Below are 12,631 nucleotides of genomic sequence, written 5' to 3' on the forward strand. Positions count from 1 at the left end.
GCACCGCACCGCTGGTGCCTGAGTTAGGCGCACCCAGATTCGTGGAATGAGTAAATTCAGGGACCTGCAGGGGGAGTTCAAGAGCTCAACCGGGGTTGACCCAGGAAGGTTGCTAAGCCCTCTGACTGCTGTTCATCCTGAGAGGCAGGATGTACAAAAGGAGGGTGTGCTCGGTGATCGGGGAATAAAGGTTTTCTCTCTGCAGAGCTGTCTGGACCACAGGGATCAAACATAGATCCAATCATAAAGTGGCTCCACATCTGGACAAGCAGTGGCTGCTTCCCTGCCCCCCCGCCCCCAGTCCTCTCCTTTCAAGGGGAAGTCACTGCATCCCCTTCAACAATTCCCATGCATTTCACCTGTCCTGCTCACTACCTTCACTCTATAAACACTGGCATAAGAAGTCTGTGCGACAAGATTTTAGACAACTGGAAAATATTTTGGTCCGCTGGTTGACGACAAACCCAAAATACTCATCAAATATTGACTGTTGGCTAAGAGGTGTGGTCCATTCGGGATGCATTTGTCCATAAAAGGCACCTTTATTGAGGCCGGGCAATGTTAGCTTGGTCTTTTTGGTATGCAGCCTTCTACCTGGATCTCTGCGGGCCAGCCCGGATACCTGTTCTTCGCATTATCTGAGTGGTTGACCTGTGCAAAGGAAAGAAAAGGAGTTAATTTATCCATTCATCTAATCAACAAATGGTCAGCGAGCCAGCTGTGAGCAAAGTCACAAAAAGAGAATCACTTCCTAGGATGGGATTTGTTACAACCTACTCAGGGTACGTGATTTCCTCTCAATGTGACTCAATATTTGAAGCAACTTGATTCAACAGGTGGAAAACTTTCTGCTATGGTGTAAGTGTCCTTTAATCCACGTGCCCAGTAGAGTAGCCACTAGCCACATTTGGCTACTGAATACTTGAAATGTGGCTAGCGTGACTGATGAACTGAATTTTAAATTCTCTTTAACTTGCATCAGTTTAAATGTAACCTGCAAATCTGGCGAGTAGCTGCCGTCCCATATGGGACGGCACAACTCTCAAGTCTGGTTTTCAGTTCTCTGGGAGAAGGACTATGTATTTTCTTCAGGGTAATCGGAGTGTTCCTTGCTCAGAAGGAACACTTGTTCCTTGTTCAGATTGATTTGACTTTAAGGCTTTCCATCTTCAATTCTTTCACAGACAATGGAGCACCTTAAACTCATGCTTAAAAAGAATAAGAATATGCGTTCTAAACTTTGGAATTCTAGTTTTATGTCTCTTTTTAATATAACAGCTTTGCTGAGACAGAATTCACATCCTATAAAATTCACCCATTTAAAGTGTACAATTCAATGGCTTTTAGTATATTCACAAAGGCATGCAGCCATCATCACACTCAATTTTAGAACATTTTCATCCCAGGAACAAGAATGCACAAACCCATTCGAATCTAGTCGCCATCCTCCACAGCCTTTAGACAGCCCCTAATCTAGTTTCTGTCTCTGGACGGAAATCTAGAAATTTTATATAAATGGAATCATACAGTATGTGTCCCTTTGTGTTTGGTTTTCCTCACTTAGTGTGTTTTCAAGGTTCGTCCATGTCATAGCCTATATCAGTACTCCATTTCTGTATGTGCCTTAATGATATTCCAGTGTGTGGATATACCGTATTTTATTTATACATTTTAAAATCTATTCATCAGGCACTTGGGTTGTTTCTGCTTTTTTGCTGTTGTGAATAATAGCACATTCTTGTACAAGTTTTTGTGTGACCGTATGTTTTTCATTCTCTTAGCTATGTATCTATGAGTGGAATTGCTAGGACATATGGTAACTGGTTTTCAGGAAGGGATGTTTAGCAAGCACTCACCTTTTCTCTCTGAATTCCTGCAGGAAGTTCAAAGCCTTTTGCTCCAAGAAATACCCAGCTCGACCTGAACCGAATGTTCCTGATCTCTTTACTTCCCAGGGCTTCTATGGCCTTCTTAGCGTCCTCCTTCAGTCTGCAGGGCAAAGGGGGAAGCATGTGAATGTCTCACCTGCAGACTCGGGTATGTGGTGCTAGGACACAGTCTGTCCTAGGACAGGTTTCTAAAGCAGCGCCTGCCCTCCTGGGGTGCAGGGCAGGAGGGAAACACACATGCTGGCTGAGTGTGTCACATCTCTAGTTACACATAAGGCCACATCCAGGACTCTTTTAGACTCAGTTTGGGGCCCAGAGTTTTAATTCTCAATTCGGAAAAGCCCTGGGTCTTGGGGTTCAGTCATCCTCAGCCCAGCCAGCATAGTTTTCGGTCCTTGCTGCCCTCCTGTTTACTGACCACCAATAAAGGGGACAGAAGTTGCTGAAAGATGAAAACAAGTGTCAAAACTGTCCCTTTCGTATTCAGAAAAGTCAGGATCAAAAATGAAAAAAAAAAAAAAAAACAAAACCAAAACCTAAAGAATCCTACCGTTGTAGAAAGGTGCGATTCAGGGCAAAGTAAAGGGAGGTGGGCAGAAAGGAAAAGAAAAAATAAGTTCAGATTTTCCTAAATGGGTTACATCTGAGTCTTTCAAAGCACATGTCCAAGAACTTCCATCTGGGAAGATGCTCTTTTAAGAATAAGATCTGAATTCAAACAAATTTGGGAGATGCCACGTTCAGTAGCCCCATCTCGGAAATTCACGATGCCTAGAAGCGCTCTGGGGTTCTCGGAAGTTAGGCAGTGAAGACGCACACGTTTGCGCAGGAGAGCACGCTTGGAGAAACACTGACCAGGTCATCTTCTCCCTAGTGAAAGCATCGTGTATGTGTGCGTGCGTGTGTGCGTGCGTGCGTATAAGTCCCACCCTGGGTTTAGCTCTTTGGCCAAGGGTTAGCTTTGCTATTTTATTTATGGTCAGTGGTGGCTTTGTCTTGCTACCTGGAAATATTCCTTAGTTTCTAGGATTTATGTGCCCCACCAGCTTGTTGTTTCTCTAGAAATGCAGTCTGTTCCTCATGGTTTCCCATTCCTTTTCCCTGAAGAAGCATCCTTCTCCTTGGACCTCTGTCGTCTCCTAAATGATGTACTGAGGAACACTGACAGCCCTGATGCTCCGCACCCCCCCCCCCCCCCCGCTGGCTTCCCTGACTCTCGCCCCTGCTGTGACAAGTCTGCACTCACCTGCTGCTACCGTCATCGTGGGTCACCATGAAGAGCAGGGAGTTCGAGGGAGCGCTCTGAATAAAATTCGTCATCGGTCCAGAGTTATCTGCCGGGTCAATTCAAATCAGTCTTAGGACCTTCTCTGTCAGCTGAGACTCTGGCCCTAGAGGCTGTGCTTCTGCTCTCAGCTTCTGTGCCCCGGGCTCTGAATCCTCTGATTCTAGAACTGTCTCTCCACCACGCAAATGATGCTTTAGCGCTTTCATAGTAAATGGCCTGTGGCTTCCACGGTGGGGCGATGTGAGGCAAGCAGCATGATCGGATCATAAAGGTTCTAGTGATCAGCTCTGAAGCCAACCGGCAACGACTTTGGCAACACAGGTGGGCTCTTCTTTGCAATTAATAAGAAAACACCGAACCTGGGCATGACCCTCTAAGAGCCGAGTGGCTCCAGGACACTGAGGAGAAATACGAGACATGACAGACCACACCGGGATGGGTAAGTCCTTGCTAAGAGACCCCTCTGTTTCTTACAGAGAGGAAATAAAGGCTCAGCTCAAACCCTGTTATTTACCACTGGGGCTTGTATTTGTAGTTATGATTAACGGCATCGTTCCCGAGTGCATCCGGGCACTTCTAATTGTTCCTCTCCATTATCTTTATAAAGATTTGTTTTAGGTAATTCTCAGTGTTAAATAGAAACAACTTCAGTCAAGATCCAGAGTCCAGAATGGAGGGACAGTTGGAGGAGGATGGACACCCTGGGCTCCAGGAATGCGTGCACCACGCCCAGCGCCGTGAACACGGCAGTAATTATGATGACATTCAGGGCTGGAGGCTGATCACATTATTCTACATGTTTGGTTTAAAAAAAGAAAGAGATATTTTCTCTTTCCCATTATCCGAGGAAGGGGCAGAAGGAAAAGATCCAGGACAAGTGTAGTCAAAGAAAAGACATTTTCTAGATAATGTCTTCAAATTTTAATACGTGAACTCAGAGACCACGAGGGTTTATGTAAGACAGTTCTAGAAAAAATTTGCTTCTGGCAAATTTTTTGGGAGACAAAATAAGAATGTTTGATGTTTTTGGTTGTGTTTTTCTTTATCCTAATTTGTGTGTATAATTCATTTTGATTTTAAGAGGAAAAGAGTTTCCTTACCTCCTTCGTACATATCAAAATACTGTGTTGCTAATACTTTCCCAGTCACATCTGGAAATGAGAGACACAGTTTTTAAAAGAAGGTACATGGGGACTCAGGGCACATTCTGAAAACAGCGTGTTCCTTCTCTGTCTCTTTCCGGGAAGCATGACTGCCGTGGTCCCACCTGAAGGAAAGGACCGCCTTCCCTGAAGGGGGCCCCAGTGATTCGGGTCAGGAAGGCTAGGGCTCACACCGGCTGCCCAGAGCATCCCTCCCACCTGCTTCCAGTTAGATTCACGCCCACATTCTTTCCCAGTGCACCTGCCTCTTCCCACAAACACCAGGGCCCCCACTCAGCCCTTTCTGCTGCCCCCTGTAGCTTTTCCTGCAGATCAGGCACATTTTCCTCAGGTTCCTGCAGCCCTCTGTCACTGGACTATGTGCTCACCTTGCTCATAGGCACAGACGCCAAGGGAAACCCTTTCCCCAAACCTGCTACAGTTCTTACTGTCAGGGACCCCGATGGCAATAGTGACAGATGTGTTTTTTTCTTTCCAGGCCTAAGAGGAGGGCAGGCTGTGCTTCCCTGAGGCCTTTTTATCAGACAAAGGTAGGAACTGGTGTCACCTTCTGCTGGGCCACCAGGAATCAGAGCAAACGTGAAGCCCAACTCCAGGGTGTCTGTACCCCCAGGTCTGCTGATCTGGTTTTAGCTCTGAATTCAGCAGGTCCTTCTTCGTTTTTTTTTAAATCAGTTTATATTTGATTTCAGTTTTTTGGTAGAACCAGAAATCTCTAAAGTGAGGCACCATAAAAAATAGTTAAATATATACTCTTAAAATGCATTAAAATATAAACCTAGACTAGATCGTGTGCAAAAATCATAAAGAAACCCAAGGTACCACTGAATATCCAATCACAGAGCTTTTAGAGGAGTTTTAAAGAAAACATTTAATAACTTACAGTTGACAATGGCAATATTTATTCCTCTTGCCACATTCCCAGTCTTTTCTCCTATGAGCCTGAAATGTAGATAAGCATCGGTCAAAGAACTCCTTTCTCACCAAGCAGTGAGTAGCTCTCCCTGCTCTGTAAGATCCTCTCTTGGCAAAATTACTGTCCATCCTTTGTCACTTACCATTTCCTTGTAGATACGTACTGGCCTTGACCCAGCTCCCTTGAAAGTCACCCCTACACTCGCTCCACACATCCATCCCCACACATCTCTACAGTCTGAGTCCCTCAGGGAACCTGGAAACTGCATTTAGTCCTATAATTTATACAAATGGCCAGGAAACACCAGTGTTTGTTTAGCACGGGCTCTTTGCAAACATTCTCTCACTGAATCCTCAACCTCCTCATGGGCGGGCATTCATTTTCCCACTTTATAAATATGGAGTACAACAACCAGTAGAAGGGATTAGAAGCCAGAAAGTCTGGAGACAAACACACACACAAAACCTGGTTACTTTCATAGTATGATGAAGCTTACTAGACCATGAACAAGGAGATGAGAAGTGGGATGAGAAAGGAGATGGCAAAGTAAAGAGATACTGAAGATGTATACTTGCTGGGTTTCGACAGTTGATGGGATGCGAAGAACACAAGAGAAGGGTTGACAAACATGAAGGACACATTCAAACTGGCTGGCTGGAAAAAAAATGAGGTACAAGAGGTGGATGAATAAGAGATGGGTCTGACCCAACTCTGGTATCAGCTTCCATGCATCCTCTCCCCATCAGTGCTCTGACGGAGGTTTTGTGGACACCTGGAGATGCTTCTATCCAACCACAAAATGTAACCCTGATTATCCCCTTAAATAAATCCCTTACACTACTTCACTTAATTTTTACTTTTAAATTGGAGAATATGAAATGCCAGTTTCAAGGGGATTGTGTCCTAAAACCAGGAAGAAGACTGACCTTCTTGGAAATGTGAAATATTACTGAAGATCTTTGTGTGTGTGTGTGTGAGCATGTGTGTGTGTGTGTGTGTGTGTGTGTGCATCTGTATGAGTGCATGCATCCTCTGTCAAGTTTTAAAATCAATGATATATTATCTTCATAAGAAGTCAAAGGCATGAAGATTAGAAAAGAAGTGTTATGACTGCCTTTTTTTTTTTTTTTTTTGTAGATGACATGATCACCTATGTAGAAAATCCAGTGGAGTCTACAACAAAGCTACTAGAACTAATAAGTGAGGTTAGGAAGGTTGCAGGATACAAGATCATTATATAAAAGTCAATTGTATTTCTACATACTAGCAACTAATGATGGGAAATTGAAATTTTAAACTTAATTTTTTTAACTTTTAAATTTTAAATTAAAAAATATATACAATAGCATAAAAGTATGAGATATTTAGCGATAAATATGGCGAAAGTATCTGCAGATGCATACACTGAATACTACAAACCATTACTGAGACAAATTAGATTTAAATAAATTGAGGTAAGTAAAAGACTCAATATTGCTAAGATGTCAATTCTCCCCAAATTATCTAGAGATCTAATGCAATCTCAAAAAGAAAAAAAAGAAAAAAGCCAGTAGGCTTTTGTGTAGGCATTTATAAGCTGATTCAAAAATTCATATGGAAATAGAATCTAGAATAGTCAAAATAATTTTGAAAAAAAAGAACAAAATTGAAGAAATTATAATATTGAACTTCAAGATTTACTGTAAAGTTATAGTTATCAAAATTACTGCATATAGTGAAAAGACAGACAAACAGATAAATGGAGGAGAATAGAGGGTCCAGAATTAGATACACACGTATATGGTCACTTGATTTTTGCCAGTGGTGCAAAAAGAATTCAGTAGAGAAAGAACAACAGTAGAGCTAGAACAATTAAGTAGCCATGTTTTTAAATGACTACAATTCATATTTCACACCATTTGCAAAAATTAACTCAACATGGGTATATCATATTATATAAAGTGGAAAACCTAAAATTATCCAACTTCTAGAAGTTTGGAAGAAACTTTGGAGAGCTTTGAAGAAAAATTTTGTGGGTTAGACAAAAGGTTCTTAGAGATGACATGAAAAACGTGCTCCATAAAAGAAACATGGATAAATTAGACTTCATTAAAATTAAGAATTTCTGCTCTTTGATAAATACTGTTAAGAGAAGAACACAAGAAACAAGCTGGGAATATCTATAGGAAAATCATATATTTAATAAAGAACTTGAATACAAAACACATAAACAAACCTCAGAATTCATAATAAGAAAACAACCCCATTAAAAATGAACAGATTTGAATAGGCACTTAACAAAGTAAGGTATACACACAGCAAATAAACACATGAAAAGAGGCTCAACATCATTAGCTCTTAGAGAAATGCAAATTAAGATCACAGTCAGATACTGCTGCATACCTATTAGAATGTCTACAGTTAGAAAGACTGACCATACCAAGCGCTGGTGAATATAGTGGCAGATTAACTGAAACTCTCATACACTGATAGGAATGTAAAATGGTACAGCCACTTTGCTTTAGATATTTTACCCCACTGTCTTCTTGTTTGCGTGGTTTCTGAAGAAAAGCCTGATGTAATTCCTACCCTGTTCTTTTATAAGTAAAGTGTTTTTTTTTTGTTTCATTTTATTTGGTGGTTGTTGTTGGTTTTGCCTCTGGCTACTTTCAAGATTTCCTCTTTGTCTTTAATCTTCTCTAGTTTGAATACAATTTACTTAGGTGTACATTTGGGGGTATTTATCCTGCTTGGTTTTCTCTGAGCTTCCTGGATCTGTGGTTTGGTGTCTGTGGATAATTTTGAAAAGTTCTCAGCAGTATTACTTCAAATATTTCTGTTTCTTTCTCACTTCTTTTTTCTGGTATTCTTATTACATGTATTGTACCTTTCGTAGTTGTCCCACAGTTCTTGGATATTCTGTTCTTTTTTATTTTTCAGGTTTTTAATTATTTTTTTTCTTCCTCTTTTCTCAGTTTGGGAGGTATTATTGCCATAGCCTTAAGGTCAATGATTCTTTCCTTGGTTGTGTCCAGTCTACTAATGAGCCCATGAAAGGAGTTCTTCATTTCTGTCATGGTGTTTTTAATTTCCACCATTTCTTTTTCATTCTTCCTTAGGGTGTCCATCTGTCTGCTTACATTACTCATTTGTTCTTGTATTCTGTCCACTTTTTCTATTGCAGCTCTTAGCATATTAATCATTGCTGTTTTATATTCCTGGTATGCTAATTCCAAAATTTCTGCCATATTTGGGCAAGGTACTGATGCTTTCCCTGTCTCTTCAAACTGTGGTTTTTTACTTTTCATACGTCTTGTTATTTTTTGTTGAAAGCCAGACATGGTATACTTGGTAAATAGGTCTTTAGTGTGAATGTTATGTTCATCTGGCAGGGAGTTAGGCTCTGTTTACTATTTGCTGTAGCCGTAGGTGTCAGAGGCTAACATTTCTCCTCTCTTTCTTGGGTATCCCTATAGACTCTTTTACATTGGGTTTGAGACTTTCAGTTTTTTTCAGCTGTAATCCCTTGTTATTTTACAGGAGCCCCATTATGTGGTAGTAAGACGTCAGGAATGAGGAAGTGTTCCATAGGCCTGTGATCAGGTCTCAGTCTTTTAGTGAGCCTGTGCCCCTGAGCTGTGGCCTTCACAAGTGGCTTTTTTTTTTCTTTCACTCCTTAGGGGAGACAGGAAGGCCAGAGGGGCCTGGAGTTGGGTATTTCCCTCCCCCAGGTTGGCTAGTCTTTGGTAAAACCTTCACTGGTTAGACTCTGGTAAAACAATTTCCCTCGAAGACAAGCCTGCTAAGAAGAACAGAGCACTGGGGACATATTTCAAAATGGCTACTTTCCCATTCCCACCGCCAGAAGCATGAGGGGATTTTTCTTCAGTCTTCCCTCTGAAAGCCTGGTAGGGCTCCTGGAGGAGAAACTCAGGAAGGTGTAGAAGCTCCTCCAAGGCTTGGCCTCCAGGAGTTAATCTCTCAAGCTCATCCAAGCTCAGTCTCCAGCAATTATTCACTTACCCTTTAAGGGTTCCTACTGGATGCTAGATCCAGCTGAGCTCCCTGCTCCAGGTAATCTGTGATTTGATGAATCTGCCTGTCTCTCCAGTTTTCAGGGCAGTGGTTTTCCCTGTGACCTCAACTCTCTTGTATGTATGCATTTTTAATATACAGCATAATTTGGGGTTTATGTGCTGTGATTCAATCTAAGAATTGCTTCCTTTTAATTGGCATTTTTACAGGCCACTTAATATATGTGAGATATATTTGTTCTTTATGATAACTTCATAATTGGGTTGTTTTCTGTTTTTGCTGCTTGTCAAATATTTTAATTTTTGCTTTCACTATATGGTGTGTATTTTCTTTGCTTTGTTAAAGGTCAGGTATTAACGACAGCATAAGCATATTTTAACATGCCATCTAAAAAATGAAAAGACAAAATATGGAGAGCAGTTTTATAACGCAAAAGGGCTAACTACCTTAATACATAAAGAATCTTATAAATCAATTAAAAAAGCCCAGGGATAGGAATAAAAATGGGCAGGAGATATAAACAGTTCACAGAAAATACATACAGCCATCCCTCCGTATCTGCAGGACATTGGCTGCAGGACCTGCCACGGATACCAAAATCCACGGGTGCCCAAGTTCCATAGCCGGCCCTCTGTATCTGTGAGATCTGCATGAGTGGATTCAACCTACCATGGATCATAAACATACTATGTGATCCATGGTTGGTTGAATCCGCAGATGTGGAGCCCATGGGGAGGGAGGGCTGACTGTACAGCCATTCTTAGCATGAAAAGACCCTGGATTCACTCACAGCAAGAGCAATAAAACACTGATCTGAGACTAACTTTCTTCTCTCAGAATGGCAAAACTCAAAATATTAGTCAACATGCCTTACTGGACAGACTGTGAGGGAACAGTCATTCTCATTGTGTTAATCTGAGTCCTCTGAAAAGCAGATACCAAAACAGGGTTAAATGAGCTAGAATTTTTATTAGGGGAAATACCTACGAGAGAAGGTGAGAGGGGTGGGGTTAAGCAGGGCGAGTTGTCAGACCCCAACTCAAGCCTGACCCTAAGGGGAGGAAAGGGAAAAAGCTGGGTGGGCATGTCCTAGGCGGCCAGGCAGTCCCAGGAGACTTCGGCAAGGCCAATGGGCATCTTGGAACGCAAGCTGGGCTTCAGCTGAGCCTGTGTGGCCCAGGAATGGGGCTGCCTGGTATCTCAAGGTTCTGATAAGGATTCTCTCCTTGACCAAACTCTACTCAGGCCCCCCGAGCTCTTTTTAAACTAGGCCTGACTTTTGGACTTCTGCTCATCTCTGTATTGTCCAATTTTAGCAAGAATTCTGCTAAGTCGGTTTAACCAGAAAGCCCCACCTTTGATATGTGATGGCCATCCATATTAAATCAGTTTCTTAATCCTCCTCCACCCTCCAGGTACCGCATTCAGCAAGAATCTTGTTAACCTGTTTAGCCAGAATCCCCTCAACCCTGATGTTTCCTCTTAGTAATTTTCTATCCACAATCTCCACCCTGCTCCTTGGCTGTAAATGCTTGCCCGTGATGTGTCTGGAGTTGAATCCAATCTCTCTCCCCTACAAGACCCCACAAGAGTGGTCCCTATGCTTACTGCCATCACCCCCTTGAATAAAGTCGGCCTGACCATTTGCACGAAGTGTCATGAATAATTTTTTCTGTAACAGGTCTCAGTCACTGGCTAGGAGCAGCCAGGGGAAGCCGGGCCTCCAGCAAACCTACTATGGATTTTAGAATGCAGCAACTGGAACTCTTGGCCAATGAACTACCTGCCCCTAGAAACCTGAGAAGTGCATTCTCACGGTCACCACACTCAAACATTGCCGGAGTGAGAGTCACTTAATTCCAGGCAAAGACTTCAAAATTCAAAGTGGGAGCTATTTATAATTGAGAAATCTATCCTCGGCCAAACTCTCAGTTAATCGTTGGTGGGAATGAATACATTTTAAACATGAAGAATCTTTAAAAATATTACCTCCCCTTATACCCTTTTCTCAGGATGTTATTGGAAGATGTGCTCCAGCAAAACAAGGGTGGAAACTAAGAAAGTGGAAGGTACTGTATCCAGGAAACAGGGACTCCAGCTACAGAGAGGGAGGCAAAGGTCATCCCCAGGATGGTGGTGGGGAGGGGTCCCCGAATGTCAGCCGCACGGTAGCTGCAGGGTAACCTGGCCGATTGGAGAGGGACAGAAGCTTCACGGGTGAAGTTGGTAAATGTCTGATGTGAGAGATTTATTTTAACCAGAGGAAAGTTTAGGGATTAAACTGATGTAACTTCATGGAAAACCAAGTGAGCCAACAGTAAACGAAACGTAATTATTGTACATGCTTCAGTCATGTAGAACCTCTGTTTAGTCCCGTTAGAAAAAAAACAAACTGGAGGGACTTCCCTGGTGGCGCAGTGGTTAAGACTCCGTGCTCCCAATGCAGGGGCCCGGGTTCGATCCGTGGTCAGGGAACTAGATCCCACATGCATGCCGAAGCTAAGAGTTCGCATGCCACAAACTAAGGAGCCCACAGCTAAGACCCGGTGCAACCAAATTAATTAAGTAAGTAAGAAGTAGTAAAAAAAAACCAAACTGGAGGCCACAGTTTGAATATATCCCTAGATGGACCCTCACAGTCACAAACCCAAACTTAAAACTGCCTTGACGTCCCCCAAATGCTGACTCTGACCTTAAACAAAACCTAAGCTTTCTTTATGTCAGCATGACCTTGCAGTTATGAACAAGTCAGCTCATGCAATGCAACGGCACATAAGTTTCTAGTAACAAACCACACTAGAAAACACTGCACTTACTCATTCAAACTTTATAAGCCGAGCCGTGGCCATGGAGCGCCACGCCACCTAACCGCATTCCATTTGGAAATCTTGTTTGCCAGGAGTTGGGTTCTCCCTTGGTAAAATATTCCTATCAAGTAAACTCTCTGAATTTTATTTTCACAGTCATAATCATGTAAAGGATGAAGTTTGCTCAAACCATGATGACAGTATAGTAACTTAATCAGGACAACGGTAAGGGAAGAGGACAGGAATTGGGTGATGGTGGAAAAGAGCTGACCTCCCGAGGGGCAGGGCAGCTGATAATGCTGAAAACCGGAAACAAGGAAGTTGTAATGTAAACCCGCTGTTTAGAGGTATGGGTGTGAGTGAGTAGGGGGACTCTACTGACAGATGGAGGGGGCTGTCCCTGGGGGAGGTATGTTTGCAGGTGCCCAGGGCATGCTGGTTGTAGGGATGAAGCAAATGGCAGAAAACCTCTTGTCTTTCTACATAAACCTGATATATATATAAATATATAACTCTACAAATATATAACTCTCTCTCTCTCTCTCTCTCTCTCT

General features: G+C 42.4%; 1 protein-coding gene across 2 annotated transcripts in view; it reads right to left on the reverse strand.

Annotated features, from left to right (window-relative positions):
- Positions 1-364: 364 nt before the first annotated feature.
- Positions 365-12,631, reverse strand: part of FAM3B (FAM3 metabolism regulating signaling molecule B) — a 54,389-nt gene continuing 42,122 nt past the window's right edge. For both annotated transcript variants that reach the window (XM_030835452.3, XM_030835454.2), the window contains exons 4-8: positions 5,224-5,282; positions 4,278-4,328; positions 3,136-3,223; positions 1,857-1,989; positions 365-651 (exon numbers count right to left, since the gene is read on the reverse strand). In XM_030835452.3, the coding sequence (XP_030691312.1) occupies positions 562-651; positions 1,857-1,989; positions 3,136-3,223; positions 4,278-4,328; positions 5,224-5,282 (421 nt within the window). In that variant the 3' untranslated portion in view covers positions 365-561. The remainder of the gene's footprint in view (positions 652-1,856; positions 1,990-3,135; positions 3,224-4,277; positions 4,329-5,223; positions 5,283-12,631) is intronic.

The sequence above is a fragment of the Globicephala melas genome, chromosome 4 (assembly GCF_963455315.2).
Source record: "Globicephala melas chromosome 4, mGloMel1.2, whole genome shotgun sequence".
NCBI classification, from domain to species: Eukaryota; Metazoa; Chordata; class Mammalia; order Artiodactyla; family Delphinidae; genus Globicephala; species Globicephala melas.